Source organism: Homarus americanus, unplaced genomic scaffold (assembly GCF_018991925.1).
Source record: "Homarus americanus isolate GMGI-L3 unplaced genomic scaffold, GMGI_Hamer_2.0 scaffold39675, whole genome shotgun sequence".
In the NCBI taxonomy this organism is placed as follows: domain Eukaryota; kingdom Metazoa; phylum Arthropoda; class Malacostraca; order Decapoda; family Nephropidae; genus Homarus; species Homarus americanus.
This window is the reverse complement of record NW_024736071.1, coordinates 5,193,614-5,218,215: the sequence shown is the minus strand read 5'-3', so window position 1 is coordinate 5,218,215 and position 24,602 is coordinate 5,193,614. Positions and strand designations below refer to the sequence as shown.

Here is a 24,602-nt window from a genome sequence, read left to right as displayed (position 1 = left end):
GAAATTTTGTGTCGTTCCGTGAAAAACCAAATGGTTAAGAATCGGAAAAGTACTGTACAACCACTGAGAGGTCCTTAGCCTATACCTATATACAGTACCTGCATAGTTTATATACACTGACAATTTCTTGTATTTACTTTTTACTGTTATCCTCTTTGCCACTGATCGGCTCATTAGCCGCTTGGACGGTCGGTCACGTCTCTATTACGTACTGTTGACAAGTACTGGACATGCACCGGCTCCTGAATGTATCTGAACCTGCTCCAGTGTTGGTCAAGTCTGGTCTTGAAACAGCTCACACTCGGTGCCGTCACAACACTCTCTGGCAGGATGTTCCACGAGTTCACAACCCTCACTCCGAAAAAGTTCGCCATCACAATTTTCTGGACTTTGCGGCTTTTTCAACCTTGAGCTGTGACCCCTTGTGGGGCGGGTGTCCGCCATCTCTAGCTAGGTGTGGAGACTCGACTGTACAGTATAAAAATTGTTTTTATTTAATATTATAATGTTAAAACATAGATTGATGCTGAATCGGACCAAATATGGAGCCTACAGTACTCTGGTAAAAGAGCTAAGCTTGGAGGAAGAGAAATCAACGAATATTTTCGTCTGGGCAGACAACAGTTCACACATGTTCTTGACCTGGTGGAGGAGGATTTGATGAAACACTGCAGGAACAGAGAAGTCAATTGCCCAAGGCAGCGACTTGCAATATGTAGCCTATAAGGTAAGTCATGTTTTAAATAGGAATTAATAATTAAGTGACACAAAAAATTTGTATTCCAGTAAACCTTTTATTGAGACCATGAACCTTCAATTTAGAACAGTTGTCAAAAATGTATGGATCTCGTAAAATTATATGTAAAGACTGATGCTTAATGAGTTATGAAATAACACTTGCTAGGTTTCTATATGCATTATAGAAATGTGTTATAAAAACAGATTGTGATATATTGAGTAAAATCAACTTCTCAGTCTCCTCGACAGAAGACTTTTTTTTCCCTCGAGTCATTTTGCTGGGTGAGGAGAGCAAACACAGGGATAGTGACGTCCCTGTGTGGGATTCAGTGGCTTGTATGAGGTTGCTTTTTAATGGCATAACGCTAACGCAGCCGTGCCAGTGGAAACAACCGTGTACATTTCTATGTGATCTACTTTTGCCGCTAACGCTACTGCTACCACATGAATGGAATCCTAGCTTTAATCGTCACAACTGCCGCCGGTGAATTAAGTGATGAAACTCTGGTATTTCTTATATTTTGGGCGATATTATTGTTTTCTTTTGTCAGACGTGGCAAGAACATTGTCTCGCGGTTTTCTGGATGACCTGATATTGACTGACTTTGCAGAATTAAGAAACTATAAGAAATCTTCCCTCGCGTCTTGACACCTGAACCCAGCATACCAATGTATTTAACTTTTTTCAAGATAATTGAATATGTTCAGAGTTATTTTTGGCCACATATAGTAGGATCAATGTCTCGCCTTCCTGTAGATACCTGGATATTGACAGGCATTCCAGAATTAAGGAGATACAAAGGAAATATGAACTTGTAGTGGACGTCTCCCCTACAAACTGCGTATCGCATTCCATTGTGCCGCCTTCCCTAGCAACCAACCAGATGTTACCGTATCTTAGCAACGGAACCAGTCACCTGCGACTTTCTGGGTTTTCCCAACATGACTCATAGCGGCTGCTGCTGGGTATATAAGCTCTGTCTCTCCATTGAGATTCATTCTGCCCATCTTCCTGAACAAGCAACACCTCCTCCAGCAAGCTCCACGCTGTTAACATTCATTCAACCAGGAGGCCAGCAACAGGCAACATCTTCTCTAACGAAGCTCCTGCACATCTTCCTCCTTCAACACGCTACTCACCGAACGTCTTCTACTGAGCAGCTCCCCACCACACGGCACCTCCAGCACCAGACTGTCTATCATATAACTTATATTATACAAGAAAACCACCTTAGAGTTTCCATCCATCCTGAGTGCTAGACAACATTAATATCTCGATACCCCTACAAATGGTGACTCCCGGAGATTAGCACTCACACAGGATGGAGGAGACACTGATCATGCTCCCAGTCTTCAAGCAGACACCGGCTCCTCTTCCTGCCCCAAGCACCACATCCTACGACCCCAGCACACCCGTCCTGCCTCAGACGCTGACCCAGGCCCACACACCCCAGCAGGCGCATCTGACGACTCAGTACCTGCCGTGAGGGAAGCACACAACATCCATCGCCTCCACACCCCCTCTTTTCTCCCTCAGGTACTCCCTGCTAATGTCCTGCACCCTGCTGCTGTCGTGGACCCAGCTGCTGTCACGAGCCCTAATCCGCTTCTGCTGACGCAGCCCCTGCTCCTGACCCAGGCCCACACACACCCCAGCAGGCGCATCTGACGACCCTGTACCTGTCGTGAGGGAAGCACAACATTCATCGCCTCCACACACCCTTTTTCTCCCTTCTCCCACAGATAGTGTGTATCTAGACAGTTGTATTTCAGCGATCGGCTCATCACGCCATCGCCGTTGTCTCACATGAGGCATGCACCGCCCGGTCTGCCTCACATGTGCTAAGCAACTCTACAGACAACAAGTCTCCTACACCGCCTGGAGGGATGGGGGAGTATTGTAGTGGACGTCTCCCCTACAACTGCCTACAACTGCGTAGCCACAGCCACCACCTGCTACCCTATTCCGACGTGCCGTCTCCTAGCAACCAAGCGAGAGCTGACGCCAGATGGTACGGTTGCTTAGCAACGAAACTAGTCACCAGCAACTTTCTGGGTTTTCCCAACACGATTCATAGAGGACTGGCGGCTGCTGCTGGGTATATAAGCTCTGTCTCTCCATTGAGATTCATTCTGCCCATCTTCCTGAACAAGCAACACCTCCTCCAGCAAGCTCCACGCTGTTAACATTCATTCAACCAGGAGGCCAGCAACAGGCAACATCTTCTCTAACGAAGCTCCTGCACATCTTCCTCCTTCAACACGCTACTCACCGAACGTCTTCTACTGAGCAGCTCCCCACCACACGGCACCTCCAGCACCAGACTGTCTATCATATAACTTATATTAAACAAGAAAACCACATTAGAGTTTCCTTCCATCCTGAGTGCTAGACAACATTAATATCTCGATACCCCTACACCTTTTAATGTAAATGACCAAATAATTGAAAGAATTTTTCTACTATATTATTTGTACAAATTATTTAAGTTTTATTAACCTATTTAGAGAAACTAACATGAACAATTAACCAAGCATAAAGTAAGTCTATATTATTTGTACAAATTATTTAAGTTTTATTAACCTATTTAGAGAAACTAACATGAACAATTAACCAAGCATAAAGTAAGTTTGGAAGATTTTATAGTTATTTATATAGGAAACCTTTGATTAGAGTTAAGGCCCCTCTCCAGCCTGGAAGCCGTCTGCTGCTCCACCAGTGATGGCAGCGCTGACGTGAGGCCACCAACAAAGTTCCTCCATAGTCATAAACGTAAGAGAAATCCCCTAATACAGTTACTTCCTGAGTGTAAGATCAGAAGACGATAATCAGAGAAGTACCTCATTAATTTTTTTAGATTTAATTTAGATTTTAAGGTAATATGACAGTAGAGGATGTTTTTATAGGGTTTCTCAGCTTCCTCACTGTCCACTCCTGTCACTGTCATATTTTTCTCACCGATCTACACTTTTTCATCTTCCTATAAGTTCTGTATTAATTATAGGTACGTCCTGTATTTCAATTCACGTAATGAGATAGATTATTACTGGGTAGAGTAGTTTAGTGTACAGTAGAGATCATTATTGGCATGGGGTCTGACTAATTACCCAAATGTAGCCGGAATGAAGTCAAATAATGGTCCTAGATGAATAAATCAGACTGTAAATCACTTCTCGATTATTATTTGGTGTCATAAAGTCACAAAAAATTGGTAAACTTAATTTAATCTGAGTTAATAGATCTAGTGCATGTACCTAACCTAACCTAACACAACTCAGATTAAATTAAGTTTACCAATTTTTTGTGACTTTATGACACCAAATAATAATCGAGAAGTGATTCACAGTCTGATTTATTCATCTAGGACCATTATTTGACTTCATTGCGACTACATTTGGGTAATTAGTCGGACCGTTGGCACGTGATGGCTCTTGTGCCACTTTATAACTGGGCCAAATGACTTCTTTTTTTTTTAAATGTTTGTTTGTTTTTACTCATTGAATGTAAATCTAGTTATGGATCAAGGAACTACATTAAATATACTTATGAAATGGCAAATAGGTCATATGCCTTGCTGAGCTGACAATCACTCCCAAAATATTTTAGTGTAGCGCCTCACAAGCTGTGTTCACTCTGGTGAATTAAAAACATCCATTATTGAACCAAGTGTGAATATTACCTCAAATTAATGGTACTTTTACGTTAGGCACAGGAGCTGAAGGATAACACCAGAATAAGTTGTTCATTTTTTCCACAGATGTTCTTTGGATGATAGTAAGTAATGAAAAAGACGCAATTTTTTATTTTAATCATAAATAATTATTTTTCTCTATTTACAATCATAAATCACTTGTAGTGGGCAGGGTATGAAGGATGAGGGTCATTTCTGGGTAAAATACAGGGAAAAACTGATCATATGACACTAAAATAATGTCTCTACGTGCTTTGTATGCCATATAATTCATCATATATCGTAAATATTCCTTCGTAAAATCTGCTGGTCGTCTTCTCTTTGTTTACAACGGACCCGGTCGGTCGGAGCGTATTCCCACATCCACAAAAAAATAAAAATTACACCAAGATGCTCTAACATAGTTGCTTTCATTGGTACCAGTTATCAAAATAAGTACTTTCTGCTTAATATGGTGGGGGTGGAGCCCCCGTCTGAGGAGTTAGGTTAGTCAAGGTAGGTTTCTTTGATTGGTTAGGTCAGATTCTGTGCATTGTCATATTTTTATTACTTACTATCATCCTAAGAACATCTGTGGAAAAAATGAACAAAATCGAACAACTCGTTCTGGTGTTAGCCATCTGCTCCAAGACTACCATTATTTTAAGATCATAAGTAAGTTTATTTCAATTAACGGTATTATTGTATTTTCGGACAACACGGGAATCTTAAGAATTTTATCTCTGTAATCAATAGTTTAGACTATTCTAATACACTTTTCCTCTATCATGATTCCCTCGCAAACTATATGCCTGGCGGTCCGAGGGGGGAGGGGCGAAGCCCGCCGGCTATGAGGTTAGGTTAGGTCATTTGCGAGGGAAACATCTCAGAAGAAAAGTCTAAACTATTGATTACAGAGATAAAATTCTTATGATTTCCATGTTGTCCGAAATAAAAAATTACCAATTAACTTAACCTAGCTTTGGGTTAGGTTTGCTTCGTTGAAAAAAAAAATGGGAAAAGAATTATGATCTTAAGAAAATGCTGGATATAGTATATCCTGCATTTTTGTTATATTCTAACAAATGGGTAAAGCTTGACAAGTGGTCCAGCTGTAGCAGCTACCTGACCGAATTTTGTCATAGAAGATTAAAGCTCCTGTACCTCAAGAAACATAAAAAAAAAATGGAGAAGGAATGTGATTTTTGAGATGTTGGTTTTGACTCGCACAAAAATTGCAGAGGAAGAAAACAATCATAACTGTGCCACCAGCTCTCCAATATAATCCATTAAATAAAGGTCTCACTGTACCTTTGGTCAATGGTCAATTTTAATATCCAATTACAATAAAATAAAGCTGTGGTTAAGCAGTATGCCTTTAAACTGAAATTTTACATTCAATTATCTGTGGTAACTATTGAACCAAATGGATGTTTTTGATGTGTTGACTGTAAAATTTTAATTATTTCAGATGAGACTTTTACTACTCCTCTTGCTTCTTACTGGGATTATTGGCGTTAGTTCCCGAGCGCAAGAATACGAAGATAATGATTTTGCTGAATTTGAAGTATTTGAAGAGGAGGATGAAATAATTGAAGAAGGGATTGAAGGAAATGAAGAAGGGTTGCCTCGCAGTGCAGGGAGGCAAGATGGTGGTGATGAAACTTCTGGTGGATTGCGAATGGATGTGGAAGATGAGGAAGAAGCAGTTGTAGAGGTAAAGTGAGAAATACTGTAGTTACCATTGAGAAAACTGTCCATAAAGATAGGGAATGTTCAGGTTTATTGGCTTGTGAAATTTAAACAGAAACAGAGGAAATCTGCTGTTATTAAGACAAATTTTATTTAGAATGCATAATATAAGACTACTTTTTCTAAGGAATTCTAAGCATGAGGAGTACATTCCCCGCTTCATCTGAGATGCTCTCTGGCTTTGACGCTCTTTCCCCTAATATTAAAATACTGTATTCTTAATTGGCCATTTGTTTGACCAATGGCAGTATTATTTCTATTTACAGTTGGCTTGTGTGGTGCCTCAACAGAATACTGCCATCATTCCATGTTAGTCTGCTCCTTGTCAGTACATTTTTCTCGCTGCAGTGTAGTGTGTCTTGAGCGTAGAATACTTTTACAGTGGTGTCAATACACACTATCTAAAGTGGCTTGTTTCAGGTCCATGTTTGTTGCCCCTAATTATCTGTGCTCCCTCACAGGAAACTCCTTGATCTGCCTCTGGCCCCCAGTACTGGTAAAGTCCCGAGATGGTCTGTTTTAGGCTTCCCTCTATACAATATATAGTTCTAACCAAAAAATTAATAGTATCTTGTTTAATTCTAGGATGAAGATGAGAATGATGAATTTAGTCATTTTCATGATGAAGAAGAGTTTATTGGGTTTGACAGTGAGAGACCTCAGGGGGCTCGTGTGCCCAAGTCACAAGAGGAACCAAAGATTACCATTGCTAATGTAAGTAAATCATCCATTTATGCTTGTAAATTTGCTTCAAAATATGGATAAATTTAGTGGATATGAAGCTGCTGTGCTAAATATAATCGATCGGGTATTCATAATTAAAAAATAATCAAATATTTTGTTTTTATTTGATAGGTTCCACTTCATCTTCGGAGCAATTGGGACAGTTTCTATCTAGAGATGTTAATGATTGCTGGACTGGTTGTTTATTTCATCAACTTCATTGTTGGTAAATCCAAGAACCAGAAGTTGGCTAATGCTTGGTATAATTCCCACAAGAATCTTCTTGAACAGAATTTTGCCCTTGTTGGTAAGTTGATATCAAAGTTGTGTCAGTTAGTGGATAGTTGTAAGCTAAGAAGATATGAATGTGAGTCTTGTTTTGACTTTTGAATTTGGTTACACTAATGTGTCTACATAATGATCAGCAGTTGAATAAGGGGCTCTAAGGAATGCCATAGGCTGATACTAAAAACGATGGATTAGATATTTTGTAAAGAAAGATTGACAGTATTGGAGCATTTTAAAATGTAGTACAGTATCTTGGTAGGATTCTGCTGTTATCCATACATGATCATCAAAGGAACATTCCATGAATATTTTTATTTGTAACTATTGAGACAGAGTTATATTATTTACACAATTATTAACCTGATAGGGTTAAGGTGACAATACCCTCGGTGGTTCACAGACTAAGTAAAAGTGACTAAGAATGTCCTTGCTGCTACAGTAAGGGCAGATAGTCACAGGGATTGCAATTTTTGTTGATGCAACTTAAGATTCCCTACTGAAGAAACTGACATTGTAAATAACAAAACGGGAAAGTTTATTGGTTTTTATTTATGCATTTATTTTTTAATCATATTTTAAATTGCATATAAATTTCATTCTAGAATTTCACTGAGAAAACTTGGTTCACATTATAAGTAACTTGTGTGTATCTCAGGTTTATTTGTTGTATCATTCTTTTATAGGTGATGATGGGAAACAAAGTGTAGAGAACAGTGGTCTGCAGAAGGAGTCTGAGAATGTTTACACTCTCTGGTGCTCTGGGCGCACCAGCGTGGAGGGAATGCTTGTTGAATTAAAATTTATTAAGGTAAGATTTCTTCATTTTTTATCACATGCCTCTTTGTACTGAATGGTAATCTTTGTCCATGTACTGTACCGAATTGCCTTGTTTTTGGATACCGGCAGTTATGCGAGACACTGTACTGCTGTTGTGATGAGTTTAACAATAAAACCTGGGGGGAGGGGAGGGGGTGGGCTCTGTACAGGTAATTGGATTAGTACGGCCAGAAACACAGTTCAGTATGTTGATGTACAGTGTATAGATAGTCCGGAAGGCTTGGATATGGTAGCCTCACTCTCTTTACTCATATTACCAACAAAAGGTGAATAAAAATGGCATACTATGTGGTTGAGTAAGTAAGGGAAAGAGAAGGTTATATAGTTACAATTAAGGAGTAATAAAAGTTGAGGTATAAGAAATGTAAAGACAGCAGTAAATGAAAGCAGAAAATCAGCTGTTAAAATATTGGGAGGTAATGCAAAGCCGAAAGGAAGTGAGATGGTGTTCTGGAGGGAATTGATTGATGCAAGAAAACCAAAAAAAAAAAACAAATGGAAAGGACAGTTAAGAATAAAGGGGGAGAGGGAAAATATTAAGAACAACTGGTAAATGTACTGTAACAGAGATAGAGAGGAGGGAGCTATCCTGTAAAAGTCATGAAGATTCCTAAGTGAGGAAGGGGTGAGGCTGGGTACAATGGTAGTCCTTTTATCTGAACTCATCAGGACCAATGTTGGTTCGGATGCCTTGACATACCTACAAGAATGTGCAATAATTTATGTTTGGTCAAAATTTACTTTAGTAATAGTTTGGCTCACTAAGAAGGGGTAAAAACTGGGGATGAGAGGACCTGTGAGATGGCTTGTTGTCAGTGTTACAGGTAATGAAACTATAAAAGTTGTGGAATAATCATTACAATACTGTACTCTATTGTAGCTTAGATATAAATAATATAAAATACCTGTATAAAACAATAAGATTAGAAAAACGAAGAGCATGGGTGAGTGTGTGGGAAGTGAACTTATTGGTGGACTCATGGAGGCAGCGGGTAGTAACTGTGTCACCGACTCGCCACCCACCTGTGCTCCCTCCCGCTGATGTGATGTCATCACACACACACTGCCAGGGCGGGTGATCACATTTAATTTCACGTCCATTGCGATTGTTTTTCGTGTCTTTTTAGCTTTAGGCGGCCCAGAGGAGGCAGATGGACGTTTTCCAGACATGCTCAATGGGGAAAACAGAGTTTAACACTAAAAAGACACATGATAAACACACAATGCAAATGAGAGCACAGAGAAAAAGTAGTGAGAAAGTGATACGAGGGAAGCTTGCTGGACGTCACCACAGTTGTTGTACAGAATACTTCATTGTCATTATTAACTTCATTAGTAGTAATAATCTTTATTATTACCTTATTATAATAATTAATATTATTAATAGTAATACTAAAATTGTTGATGTTGTTATGATTGCAACTTTATATTAATAACTTACAAGCACCTCACCACCCGACCCCACAACCAGGCCACCAGGCGAATACGTGTGGCAAATTTAAACTGTCTTGAGCGCATTATTTAAAAAATAGGTGTGCGTAAATTAGCTTTTGGCATTAATTGAACAATCTCATTATTCCAAAAACTCTTAAATCAAACGCGCGTAAAACGCGAGTTACCTGTACAGGGTACTTATTTCCTAAAATAATTCATTTAGAATATTTTATTTGCATTTTTTTTCATAAAAAGTGCTTGGCAACACACACGCAGTCAGTCGCCAGGCTGTCTGGCTGTCTTTGTGTTTGGTAGAGCAAGTAATGCATAAAATAATAATAATTCCACAAATAAATACATTTATAACATAATCATAGCATTATTTTCCAGTAATACACTGTACTACACTACTTTTAGCAATATTACTTTGATACAACATGATAAAATGGACAAACAAAGAAAATGAAACAAACAAAAGTAGGTATCTTACATTCGGGAAGCTTCCCTGTGGCCAAGCATGTGGCGTGACAGGCAAATACAGGTGCTCCTCTACTTATGAACAAGCTACATTCCCGAGGCTTGTTTGTAAGTCCAATTGTTTGTAAGTTCACCTTTACTCTTGTAGATACCAAACATATTGTAAAAAATGAAAAGATTATTAATATTTAATACAGCTTTAAAACCTGGCTCACTCTTCTCCTCTTAGGTAATGTTTGTTCTATCTGGAATTTTCTTCAAAATAATCCAGTCTCATCCACATTAAACACCTGTTCTGGCAGGTAACCCCCCTCAGTGATGATGTTTGTTTCTCTGAAAGTTTGTAAGTTGAACGTTCTTAAGTAGAGGAGCACCTGTAGTCACACTGGAACCTGATAACCCGTGCTGGACATTTAAACTGTGGCGGGAAGAGGCGAGCGTTCTGGAACGTCACCCAGGGTTAAGGGTTAAGGGTCACACTACTGTTCTCTCCAAATTTGGGAGTGGTTATATCCTACGAAGTTTGTGAAATTGGGTGAGTGTGAGGTGGTTAGCTGTTTCCTTGAATGCTTAGGGGATGACAACATGGAAAGAACATTTATTAAAGGCTTTGTTTAGATATTTCATGATGTCAGTATAGTGTTTGGATACATCATATATTATTGTATCTTTTTCAATTGATGTGTAGATAGAGTAAGGAGATTCTCTCACCTAAACTAACCTAATATTTTCATTAAGGACTTAGCTGTTTGTTGGTGGTGGAATCAGGAGCCAATAAGCAAATGTACAAACGATGTTTTCTGATGGTATGTGTGAAGGTCTTTTCTAGGCGGAGACTTGTTCAAGAGAGATGGGTGCCAGAAATTTCACACGTATTATCCATCAGATTGTCCCAATATAAAGGAAATAAGTATATTAATTTTAGGTTTATAACTAAACATTACACAAATTAAATTCCCTTATACATGTTGATGAAGTCTAGGAGGATATTTCCTATGATTAATTATATTTATTTATTTTTTTTTTTTTACAGAGACAAGACATGATTGGTGTGGTGTCCCAGTTGATCCGTCCTTCTAGTGACCAGCTGCTGGTGAAGGTCCATCTTGATGAAATGGATGCCTTTGTGTTTGCTCTTGCCACAAAGAAAACAGCTGCAAGACTATCAAAGGAGATGACTGACATTGTAAGGAAGGACAGGTTTTATTATATCATATTTATCATTGTTGCTGTTTTTTGAAGTAAGGATCATTAAGGACAAAGAAAAATAATTGTATTCCAGTTGACCATTAGGAGCTTTTGACTCACAATGTTATAACCACCTGCACACAACTGCAGTAATCACTTAAACATTATCGCTATACTGTACAGGTTTCTCTCGCCATACAAATGGGTTAGGTCTCTTGAAAATCATGACTACTGTATTCATATATCAAATCAAATAACATATAGGAAAAATAAGATTTGGTTCCCATTGATAAGAAAACTTCAATATTATACCTAGACAATATGAAATAGGTTCACAAGCAACAAAAAACCTACCCAACTACTGTAATTTAGCACCTAGTACATTAAAAAATTAATTTAATATAAGTTTGGTCCATTACCTTGAGAGACCATGGGTTTTGTTAGTGAGAAAGTGGAGTACGAATAGAATGTTGGTATAAGTGAACGTTTGTGTAATGAGGGATACTGTACCTGTATATGTAAAGTTTGAAGCAGTGATATTTTATGGTTAACACAAGATGACCCTTTGGTACATGATAGGATGAAAGTTTAATGCAAATGAAGCACAGTAATGTAGGTTTCTCCTAAGTGTGCCGAAGTAGTACCTGTACGTATATTTATTTCTCAGAGTACGTTTTGTCCCGAGAAGAAGTCGGCGGACAAGTTTGGTCTGGGCTCTCAGTTTGTTATCATGAACGAGCTCGGTGAAGTGGCATCAACTGTGCTGGGTGACCCCAAAGTTACAGCGGTGCTCAATAAATTTTCTGGGATGATTGACTTCTTCCATTTCTCAGATCAGTATTCAGGACCAAAGCAACCAGAGTAAGTTTACCAGTAATATTTTTTTTTTTTTTTTTTTAGAAATACAATACAATATGTAATGTACTGTACTTTACTAACTGGGATTCCCAGAGTGAACTTGAAATCAAAGAAGTGAGTTCATTTGGCTCTTTTACACAATTGCATGCCCAAGATTTTGTTGTCAACATTTATTTTTCAATTTGGATTGTGAAATTAAAATTTATATTGCAATTATAGTACATGTAGTTGCATCTTTTTAGCTTGACAATTTTAATTTTTTAAATTGGAATAAAAGTACACTTGAGTATCAGGAATCCAAAGATTAATTTTCAGAAATAACCAAAATGCTGAAGTATTTTCTGATTTAAAATTTCCCCCACATCTCATCAGCTGACCTAGCTTGGGTTGGTTAGCTGATGCCCATATTACTTTTTCAACACTCAGAAAGAATTGTGGATATTAACTAAGTATGCTCCCCTTGAAATGTCTCGAAACAAATGCAGAAGTGATGGTACTGATTGCTGTAGTGCAGAAAGAAATATAAGTGCTTATTATCAAAGAAAAAAAGAATTCTCAAAAAAATAAAAAAGGAATTTCAATGACCGACCAGTACAATACTGAACTACTGTATACAATTTATTGCTCAAAGAAAAAATGTGTGACAAATAACTTGAGTTTTGTGCTGAGATCAAAACAAATAAGTCTGTGCACAAAAGAAAACACCTTAGTGAAGCTAACAACCAGCATGGATAATATTTTATGAGTATGATTATTCAAACAGCAGGAGTTACCAAGATCATTTTTGTTCTGATGTTTTCATAACTGCAGACGATTCACCAGCTGACTCCAGCGTCCACTTCTTCATCCTAAGAGTTATCATTCATCACTTCAGCTCTAGGTTAATAGTAAATACGAACAAAGATTAAGAAGATAGGATAATAATACTGCATTTTTTCCTTATACTGTACTGTATAGTCAAATACAGATTAGATAATGAAAAACTGAGCCATCCGTGTGCTTGGTAGATTAGCAGTGTGTGCACACATGCATGCGTGTGACTTAAATTGGGTCTCCGACATTCTTTACATTGAGAACCACTCGATAGACAAATTTAATAACAACACATGATGAGTATTTAGTGAAGATTAAACTACTGTAGTGAAATAACAAAACCAGTGATGATATGTAAAGTTGAAAACATTGTGCAGCTGGCAGTCCCACTGCTTACAATAGTAGTCAATGGAAGTAGTACATTATATAATGAATTTTCAGTGCTTTTATGTCACATTAAGTAATAATTCAAGCAGTTTGGTTGTTTATAATTGTTGTATGTTGAATATGTGCTTCTCTTGGTTATTGTAAATATACCGGTACCAGTATTGTCAGTTGTAGTGGCATTCATGTGTACATCTTACACCCGTGACTGATTACAGGCCACACTATGGTGTAACAAAACATTGGTCAGTTTTATAAAATACAGTACTTCATATACTGTATGTGGGTTCCTGGAGTAGATACCGGTATATAAAATTGTCAAAATTATCCACTTCCAAAACCCTCTTTGTCCCAAGCATTTCAAATTCCTGATACTCAAATATAGCAAATGTAAATTAAGTAGATATTATTCTATACAGTATATTAAAACTACAGTGTACAGCATATCCTAGTTACAGTTCTGTACTTACCACAGTTTTACCCAACTAAGTAGACGACTTTTTCAGTATTGATCATCATGTTTTCAGCAGTGTTAAATAACATGTTTGTATATAGGTACAGTAGTGGTGTTGGCTGCCTCTTGGTAATACTTTAACTTGAATTTTCTCTCTGAAGATATTTTGTGTACAGTAATAGCTTTACCAAGAACATATGAGCTTTATTATTATTTAGATACTTTACTGTAACCACCCTGTATACTGTACTGTAACCACCCTGTATACTGTACTGTAATGTGTGATACTGTAGTCCTATGTTGCTTCATTTTCATGTCTCGTAGAGGAACTGAGGGCAGGTAAGATAAAAAAAATTATCCTTATAATTAATCCTAGTGTAGGCAGCTTCTGGCTTTGTGCTGCTCTAACAATATTCTCATCCCAAACTTATCAGTACATCTGGCAGTCATGTAGAGTACTGTACTGTACTGTATTCTATTCCAGTAGTTTGGAGTTTTTTAATAGCATTTTCTTAGATTATTTTAACCACTTTTTAAATATCACTTAAATGTTGTCTAATTATTTTCTTTGATTTTTTACATTCTGTCTCAGAATTTTAATCTGTTGAGAAAATGTATGTATTTTTCTCAGTTTGTTCAGGTGAGTCGTTTAAAACATTGAGAAGAGGAAAATATTACTTGTTATTAGCAGTTCACTATAGTGTATTGTATATTATTTTATGTTTACTCATGTTAAAAATAAACATAAACCTGTGCTTGTGGACACATTGTACAGTATATGAATATAAGTGAGTTAGTAACTTGATATATCAAACTTCAGTTAGTCCCTCTATGAAATTCTTATTGTTAGAAGGAAAGGTCAATTTTTCTGAACTTTAGTAGTTAACAATGATAGATACTGTATTCTACATTTGGTTAGTTAGGTGATAATTGACCCTTAAATGCTGACTATCATCAGGGATAATAACAAATATTAATGGGCAAAGTTGAGGGTAGGAGGGCCAGGGGAAGGCAGAGACTGGGATGGATGAATTAAATTATAAACTGGGTCACCAGAGAAATACAAAACCTTAGAGGATTGGTAAAACAGCCTGAGAATGTTTAGAATGGTGTGTTGTGGTCTATTTTTGTGCATATAGAAGAGGGGAGTGGAGAATCCTTAGGTAATGATTACGGGTTAATTGTTATAACTTCCAAATAGAGGTTAAGTGAGAATAAAATACCTCCGTGCTGCCCTGTCCTCTAAAGAGTTAAGGGAGCTAGAGGTAGCTCACTTTTCTACTGAACAGTCAACATGAATGCATTATGGGAAATTGTTTTTATAGATTGTTTCTATGTACAGTGGGTGGGTGGGCACTGCCAGAGTGTGTGTAAACAGTTTGGATCACAGGTCACTTGTTTCAGCCCCTGTCCTTTACTTTTGTACTACACTTGTCAAGTGATGATTATAAACTTGTATACATTTCCCAATACTCTTCTACAGTACAGCAGGGTGACTGGAACCAGAGCAGATACAGACACATTCTTCATGGGCCCACATACCAAAAATTACTCTGTACAGTTTATAGAATAAAACTATTAACTTACTCAAACTTATGACTGCCTTAAAAAAGTTCTACCTGCTATTTTGAAAATTATATTCCTGCTTTTTTTCAGATAGTGTTAATAAGAATAAAGGTAGCGGTCTTTATTTTAACTAAAGAATAATTTTACCACAAAAATATATTTTTTTATTTTTTAGGGACACTCAACCAACCAAACTGCCAGAGGTGCGCAGGTCCTTAGTGTTTGGCTTTAACTTCCCTGGACGTGGCAACCCCTCCATGGATGCTATTGAGAGTATGAAACCTCTGCTACAACTAGTATTTCACTTGACTGACAAATTGCGCAGGTTCAAGCTCAGCAAGGAGGTATGTTTATTTTTGTCGTGAAGAATGTGGGAAAAATAATTTATATATTGCATGTACTGTAGTGCCTTAATTTTCAGGTGGCATGGTTACGTTTACCTTATTTACCTAATGGCCACCCACTACAGGTGGCCATGCTGAGGGAAAGAGGCCGTGGCCTGTGTAAGACCCCTCGTTCTTGATAGTCTTGTCAAGGGTTATTTTGAAGCCCAGTACTGTTCTTGATTCCACAGCTTGGGCTGGTAGACTGTTTCATAGGTCTTCCAGCCTCTGTGAAAAAATATATCCTTATATTCCTTCTGCATGATAACTTGATGAGCTTGTAGTTTTGTCCCCTTGTGCTGATGGTGCGTAACATCACAAAGAAATGTCCCGGGTGCATGTTTTCCATCCTTTTTGGGATTTTGAATACAGTGTATTTCAATGAGTTTTGCCATATTGTGCCTTGTCTGAAGGGTTGTTAGTCCTAAGGCCCTCAGTTTACTCAGATAATTGAAATGACATAGTTCCAGAATCATCTTAGTCACTCCGTGTTGCACCTTTTCTAGGGATGCTAGTTCTTTCAAGATTTCCATACCTGTATACAGTAATCCAGACCGGGATGTACATGTTCAGTTGAAGGAGCAATTTCCTATCTTTGTATTTGAAGGTGCGCTTTATAATTCCCACATATCAATTTTGCTTTTCTGCACTGCCTTCAGTGAATGACCTTTCACAATGCCAAGATCTTTCTCCTTATTTACAGTATCCAGGAAAGTACTAATAAGATTACTGTACAGTAAGTTATGCTCAGGGTTGTTGTATCCTATGTACTGTATAATGTTAAGAGCATTTGCCAGTCTCAAGGCCATTTGAACGGCTCATTCGGGTCTTCTGCAGTGTTGCGACATTATCTTAACTTGCTACCTCCCAAACATTTTCATGTCGTCTGCAAACTTGACATTGTGACTTAATATATTTTCATCTATGTCGTTTATGTAGATCACAAACAGGATGGGTCCAAGAATAGAGCCTTGTGGTACTCCACTGAGAATCTTTTTCCATTCAGAATGTACTCCATTTATTACCACACTGTTGCGTCTTTGAGTTAGTTGTTAATTCACATCACAGTCTTGCCTGTGATGCCATGTGCCTGGATCTTAGAAGCTAGTCATGCATGTGTGACTTTCTCAAACGCCTTGGAGAAATCCCTGTACAACACATCCATTAGTGAGCCTTGGTCCACGCATTGTTACCATTTCACGGAATGTGATTAAATTTGTCAAATATGATTTTTATTTCCATGAAACCTTGTTGTGATACATTGATAAGACTGTTTGGTCAGCTGTTGGATGATGGCGTCCCTCAGAGTTAGTATATATGGGATGTTAGGCTGATGGACCTGTAGTTTTCTGCTGCACTTTTCCTGCCTTTCTTGTATACTGTGGTGATGTTGACTGATTTTCAGTCCCTAGGCACTTAACCTTGATCTAAGGATTTCCTGATTAAGGGCCTTAATGGGGTGCACATCTCATTTACCACCTCCTTTCTCACCTTGGTCTGTATTCACATAAGGTATCAGCTGTTTGTCTGTCTTCCTCCAGGACCAACAATATCCTTGGTGTTCATTTTACTCCTGACATATGCATAAAAAGACTTGGGATCTTTTTTAATGTTTTGGGCAAATTTCATCTCAAAATGCTCTATGGCTGATCTAATTTTCTGGTTGGCTACATTTAGAACTCTTTTGTATACAGTGCAGTACTACATAGAGTAATCCACATGATGCCCTGAGCACTGGTATTTTCTTTTGTTGGCGTGTCTACATTTGTGATTCATCCACCTGGTTTTATTCCCTCTCTTCCTTGACCTCCAGGGTAAACACTCCTCTACTGTTACCTCAAGTATTTCCATAAAGTTTTGCATTGATGTGTCTATATCTGCCTCCTCTCGAACATGCTCTCATTATGAAGATGAACATTTAATTTTGCTCATAGAACTGTTTTCTGGTTTATATTATGTCACCCATTATTTGATCATCAACATCTTCATTACTGTGTTATGGCTCTTTAAGGATGAACACCACATACATCCTTCCTGAGTTGTCAGGATCATTCACAACTAAATATTTCCCACTTTACAAATAGAAAAAAGGTTCTATTTTAGAATAATCAATACAGTACTGGTTATCTGTAAATGGTATGCTGTGTTAATATTTTCTTCTCTCTCAAGGGCAAATCAAAGGCAGAGAAGAATCGCTCCCGTGTTGAGGAGGCCTTCCTTAAGGCTACCCATGCTGCTCGGGCAGAGATGGCTCAGGCTAAGAGAGAGGAACGCAAGAGAATGGAGCGTGAGAAGATGCTTGAGGTCAGGTCTTTATGATTTTGTGTGTGTATATATATATATATATATATATATATATATAATGTTTTTATACTGTCAAATAATTTATAATTTTTTATGTACAGTATAGTCTGTGGTATAAATGTCCTTAAATACAGTTCAGCATAGTAGCCAAATGGGACTAGCATTTTCAGTTCCTGCTAAATGTCTCTGTGTATGAAGAGACTGAATATATTTGTCTGGATTAGTCATACTAAATATTAAAAGTGGCATCCTGTAATGAATAGGTTAGTGGAGCTAGTTTATCAATGCCTTATGTATGGGGGGGGGGGTAATCACTGGTCAAGTCTGCTTGCCAGTTGTTTGGTCAGTCAGTCAGCTGGCCTGGATTACTGGTGTTTCCATGTGTCTTAACATTCACATAAACACTCACACCAAAGGGTGTCTTTATGGGGGGATCCAATGGATTAAAAAGTAAACACAGTGTCTCCTGTTGTTTTGGTGGGGTTGTCAAAATCCTTCATCTCTTGTGTCATATTGTCTCACAAGATCATAAACATACTTTTGAAGCAAGTGTACAAGCCTGTAACCTGTTGGAATAAGTGTACGGTACATACCTGTAACCTGTTGGAATGAGTGAACATACCTGTAATCAGTTGGAACAAGTGTACATACCTCTAACCTGCTAGGTTTTTGGTTGCAATAATAAGATTATCGAAGCCAAATTATGTTTAATCTAAAGGTTATCAGAGTCCATAAATACAAGTATATCAACAACAATAACTGTGTGTGACGAGGAGCAGGGAGGTTGGTGAGTGTGTACTGTAGGTCATTGGTGGAAGTTACTCAAGAGTGGTACAATAGTAGACCAAACCCACTGCATTATTAATACTTTATCATTTTATGGGAGTTAGTACAGTACAGTATGGTAATCATGTTATGACTCCAGGCTGAGCTAATTGTTCTTACTTGTCTTGCTAGGAAGAAAAGTCATCCACTTAGAAGGTAGTCTTTGAAGCTGTAGATTAAGGAGTAAATTATAACAAATGTTGATGTTCGCTAATAAATGCCACAAATATACAGATTGACGACCCAGACAAACAGCGTAAATGGGAAGAACGTGAGCAGCGGCGGCAAATGAAGCGACGCGCACCCAAGATGAAGCAACTCAAGGTAAACATAGTAATATCATACACTCAAGAAACCTTAATTTTATTTTATTATTTTTATTATTATTATTATTTGTGTGTGTGTGTGTGAGACAGGTGTACAGTATATATATATATCTATGGTCAGTGAATGTCAGGTGTTAATATTTATGTATGGTTCAACACACTTTTCTCTAATTCACCAAAGGAAAGACTGCTTAATGTGTACAGTAGTGGTGCTGATTATTGTGAAACTCTTGTTGTTGAATTACTTGTGCTGCTGCATGATGCTCAGTACTCACTCCTCATATGTGCATGTTTCTCATTACTGTATTAACCTGTAGGGAGTAAGGTGTTGTAATTAGGTGAGTTTTGCCACTATTTCCATATTTCTTTATACTATATTCGTTCTTGGTTGATATTTTTTATTTATTTTTTTGTTTATTTTCTGTAATTTTGTTTTCTACAGGGTTGAAGAAATTGTATGGAACACTTTACAGGTACGATTGACTGGTGTAGTGTTGGTATCACAGAGGTAGAAGGCAAGAGATAGGAAAGGATAGAAATTATCAGTGTACAAAAACAGAAGATTAATTTGCTGTAATGTTTGTTACCCTGTTAGACATAAAAGTCCTTGTGTTATGAATAGTGAAACACATATCTGCCCCCCCCCCCTCCCCTTTCACTGTAAATCATGATACAGCAGGTCTATGGTTTTTCCTTACTGTATCTAGTGTATTTTACAGTTCCAGGTGTAGAGTATTTTGATGAAAATCCATCTTGAACAGTTCCTTAGCTATTTATTAGTTATCCATCTATACAGTACTGTTGATAGATCCATCCAAACATTTATTATGACAAAGCTGAGATCTGGTGAAAAACAAGATATACCATAATAATAAAGAACTAAAAATATATGCTGTATATATTTTTAAACTATAGAAGTTCTATATGAGCTCCTGTGGTTCTTCAGACATCAAAGTGGTACTGTACTCTTATTCCCTATACCATACACATTTTGTACAGTACAGTATATCAAACTCAACATTTGTAACAGCCTCTCATATTCTTTCCTTTAAATTTTCCAAAGTTGCTGGTATTGGTGGAACAAAATCATTATTCTTAGCATGAAGTAGTGCCTGAGGAAAAAGTTTTTTGTTTTTTTTTCATTATCTTTTTTATTTCTTTATTAAATGCTCAGTTTATTGTTGTTGTCATGTTCCCCCAAGGTAGTAGGCAGCTATCAATCAGGGAGGTGCTACCATCTGGGAAGATATTGCTTGGTCGGGTTATGAATGTTAAATGTGATCCCTTGGGCTTTTTGTGTATAAAACAGGAGAATAACATTAATTTTGGCTGACTCATCATAGGGGCTTGTGGCTGCATGGTATAATACAGTATACTCTGATGACACATTGAGTCATGTTTTCTATTCTTGGGCTTATATCTCCACTGTTCCTCTCACATAGTTTGATCACTTTTATCATGTTTAATTTACAACTAACAGTGATCAATGTATTAGTTACAGGTTTACTGCTTCTCATTAACATTTCTTTACATTATTAACTGGCAACAACACGTCTTATTATCTATTACTAATCACATGTGCCGCCTGCATATACAGTGTATGAATATCGTTGTTTTCACCAAAGTTTCTTACTTCTATAATAAATTCATAAGTATATACATATTTACAAGGTTTCTTTTTTTCTGTTTAGTAGTTTATGATGGTATGATATTGCTCAAAGTAGGACATCAAGCACAGTGGAATAATCACTCACTGCAGCAATACCTAGTGTCTTTGGGCATATTTCTTAGCCTATGTTGAAGACAGGAAACTTGGGAAGTGGTGAGGAGAGTGTGTGTGTGCGATACTGAAACAGGCTGCTGTATCTTCAGAGGTTGCTATTTGTCATAATTTAAATATATTAATCCTTGCGAGCCATTTCAGATGCCGCTGGAATTTTAAGAAGTCAAATTACGTAATAGAGCACTTGGAGACGGCCACTCGCCTAAGTAGATCTACGAATTTGACCAGTAGCGGGTTAAGAGGGAAATTAAAAGAAAGGAAATAATCAGTATTACAGAAAGGTGCAATAATTGAAAACATTAAAAGCTGTTGAATTGAATAACTACCTTCACTGAAAGGACAATGTGGAGTTTACATGTGACAGACAACCATGTGGTGGTGCAGGTTGAGAGAACCCACTTACCTTAACCCAGTAGGACTCCCATATAGTATTTCAAATTCTATTTATTTTGACACGTACAGTAGTGTGGTTGTAATGTTTTCAGTAGATTTAACTTTCAGTTTGTACAAATAACTGTGAGTTAGAATTTTGCTACAGATGTTGCATTGTAGCTGTCAATCCAATACTGTATATATTGCACTGTGTATGTAGCACTGCTGGTTGTTTAATTTATGTTAACCTGTGTGATTTCCTTTCAATTATTCTTTGTGGAAGTAGAAATGTTACTGAAAAATTCTATTTGGGTTATACTGTATATGTTTCGATTTTTCTTTATTTTAAATGTGTGCAAGAATACTAGTTTCATAAAATAATTGTGTTTTGCTAGGTAGTACAGTATAGTATACAGTACAGCATATTAATGTAGATCCATCTTCCTCTGTTTGGAAGTTAAATAATTAATTTATGCCTCTTTTCAGACCTCCTAAGATGATGCGGTGTGTGCGGAAAAGTACAAGCAATGTATTTGTTGTAAAGATCATTAAAGTATCGTCTCAAATCATTCTTATTCATTGTCTATAATGTCTCATCGGGTGTGATATAACTTTTGGTGTGCCGTCCCTGTCACTTGTGTGCATCATACACTGACAGAGGTCTTTGAATTACCCTAATTTTCCATCTAAGAATGGTACATGAGTGACGACTTTGTTTCAAGAGTCGTCTACCGAGAATTTATTAATCATTATACAGTATTATAGATTTGTACACTTATTAGGGTCCATTTGTTCACTTGTCAGTACAGTAGTATTAGTATGGAGAGATTTTTATTCGGTAATTGATCTCTTAAAAATGATAATCTGGCCTTAAGTTGTTCATACCTGTGATACATTTAGTAGTGTGTGTGTGTGTGTGTGTGTACAGTTGCCCACAAAGGTCCTGTCGTCTGTTCTCCTTAACCACAAACCCTAAGATTTGGACTCATGAATCTGAAACATTTATGGACAGAATAGTGCATCGATCTCTACTGCTTCTGGTTCATAATTCTGATTCTCGGGGGTTCATGGTTCAGGAGGAGAGAGAACAGGATTTCTGTGGGTGACTGTACATTGTTGCTGCTTCAGTTGTTGGTTACTAATGACTATGTAACTCTTATCCTATTTTATTTTATTTTTTGTCTTAAGATCCATTATTGATAAATATAATGCCAATGTGAATTAATATATGGATAGTTGTGATAGTTATTACAATAGTTTCAAGAAACTTTTGTTTATTCTGAATACTATTACTCAAATTTTAAATAACTATCTTTTATTTGGGAGATATTCAAGTCCTTGTATGATGGGAAGGTTGCTTCTACTGGTCTTGTTCAGTATTAGTGTCTTCGAAATAACATTGTCAACACTGCTTTTTAAGACTTACATATTTAGTCAATTATTTGTAAGATAGATATGATAGTGTAATTATTGTGTTGATAATTACCAAGCTGTACATTAGTTAATGGCTTTGATGGTCTCTTTGCCCCATTGAAGATTTTTAAAGACCAATTGGAAATATTTGTTGTTTTCATACCCTTTGTCTCATCTGTAGTTTATACCTGTACGTATATTTATTCCTTGGACAGTATGTTTTGGAGAAGAAAAAACAGGATGGGTTAAAATTAGCAGGTACTTTGATCACCACCTAACATTATGTGTTACCAATTCTTTCTCCTGTTGCACTTACTAACAAACTTGGCAGCCTTACAGTAAACAACTTTACTGGAATAATTGTTGGTCAGGAACAACACAAGACCTGATATAGTGAATAATTTACCATAATGGTACAATCCCTGTCCCTTGCCTGCACAGTTACCTCGTACTGTATTTACACTGTGCGGGGAACACACTTATTAAGGGTATGTACTCTACCTTACACCAAATAATATATACAGACAGTCCCCAATTTACAAAGCTTCAGTTCATAAAAATTCAAAGACATGAAAAATTATAAAATTTTGTCGCATGCTTTGACTTGTGAACAAAAAAAAAAGGTTTTTTTTTTAGTACAATACTGTACTAATGAAAATATAAAATAATGAAGTTTTTTAGTACCAGTATGCCTGCTTACTTCATTATTCTCTATCCTTCACAATGTTAAGTCTACAAATAAGCTTTCAATGTGTCATCATCAAGGTGTAGTTATAAGAGAAAGGTGGAAATTGTTTGGAGGTGAGACGACTGCCAGCTACTTACTGGTGGTGGAGCGTCAACGGAGACAAGTACTGTACTCTGACTGCCTGGCTGAGTGGCAGAATTTTGACATTTTTGGTGTTTGTGTGAGGGCATTGTGAAAACAAAATAAAATAAATATTAAACCAAGTACTATACAGAGCTCACCAGCGTCATCATAGTGTGAATAGAGTCTCCAGATTTTGGATGCCGCAGTAACTCAGCAGGGGTCATGAGTGCCTTTTGTTATTTTTTTTTTTAGAATATATAGGTGATATCCCATTAACTGGAATAATCGGTGCAGAGCTCTTTCAGAGATGAGAGATATCTGGGAAACGAGACGACTCTCAAACCTGGAAAAATTCCACATCCCCAGAATTTTACTGGGTATTGAGAAAAGTTTCTCAGTATTTTATGGAAATTTCACATTACAGTATTGTATGTCATTCTCGTAATTTTCTCCTATACCTGGAAAAAAAATTTGGAGAGATTTTCTGTAATTTTCTAAAAAACATATGCCTCATTTTCAACTTCTGAAACTCTTTCACAGACTGAGTTGAGACGATTTTTCTGGAAAGCTTAAAAGCCAATTTTAGTTCCAGGTATTGGACAGTTCTGGCTAACAGATATTGCATTTGCAATTATATATAATGGGAGTCACTGCATTATTAGGGGAATATAATTATTATTGTTGACCTTTAATTTCGTACTCTTCACTTTTTCAATCTTGTACAGCTTCTCTAAGTACAATACTGGTATAAATTTATTATTGTACAGTACTGTACTGAATGTGTGTGTCTTATTATGTTTATTATAGGCCAGCAATAACTGTACACCAAACGCATTCATTAAAAGCATCTTTTGTATCAATTTAAGACTTTCCTTGTAGGAGCAGATCTCGGCTTCTATAATAGGAGTCTGGAAAAATGTGCCATGATTTATGAAAAATTTCTTTTAATTTGTTTTTTTCAGGAGTGAACCCTTTCATAAACGACAGATTAACTGTATGTATTGTGTATCTGAATGTAGTGTTAGTGTTATTACTGTACATAATAGGTTTATTAATAGTGTTGATATAGAAACAAACTAATGTACATGTAATGTACAAGTAAACTAGTTTTAAAATGGCAAAATGTATCAGAACATTATGTAAAGTGGACAATGAGAAAGCTTGGAATCAAGGAGTACCATGTTTGTGTGAGTGGCATTACG

At 37.1% G+C, this 24,602-nt stretch overlaps 1 protein-coding gene across 2 annotated transcripts; it reads left to right on the top strand.

Annotated features, from left to right (window-relative positions):
• Positions 1 to 3,426: 3,426 nt before the first annotated feature.
• LOC121871749 (PAT complex subunit CCDC47-like) lies at positions 3,427 to 22,736 on the top strand. Of its 2 annotated transcripts, XM_042374170.1 has the most exons (12): positions 3,427 to 3,511; positions 5,881 to 6,126; positions 6,747 to 6,875; positions 7,017 to 7,191; positions 7,856 to 7,980; positions 10,954 to 11,106; positions 11,776 to 11,969; positions 13,942 to 13,956; positions 15,359 to 15,527; positions 17,736 to 17,870; positions 18,930 to 19,019; positions 21,663 to 22,736. In XM_042374170.1, exons 2-12 carry the CDS (start codon positions 5,881 to 5,883, stop codon positions 21,669 to 21,671), a joined length of 1,440 nt encoding a protein of 479 aa, XP_042230104.1. In that variant the 5' UTR covers positions 3,427 to 3,511; the 3' UTR covers positions 21,672 to 22,736. The 2 variants fall into 2 exon arrangements, with proteins under 2 accessions (XP_042230104.1, XP_042230105.1); XM_042374171.1 differs by lacking the exon at positions 13,942 to 13,956.
• Positions 22,737 to 24,602: the final 1,866 nt, after the last annotated feature.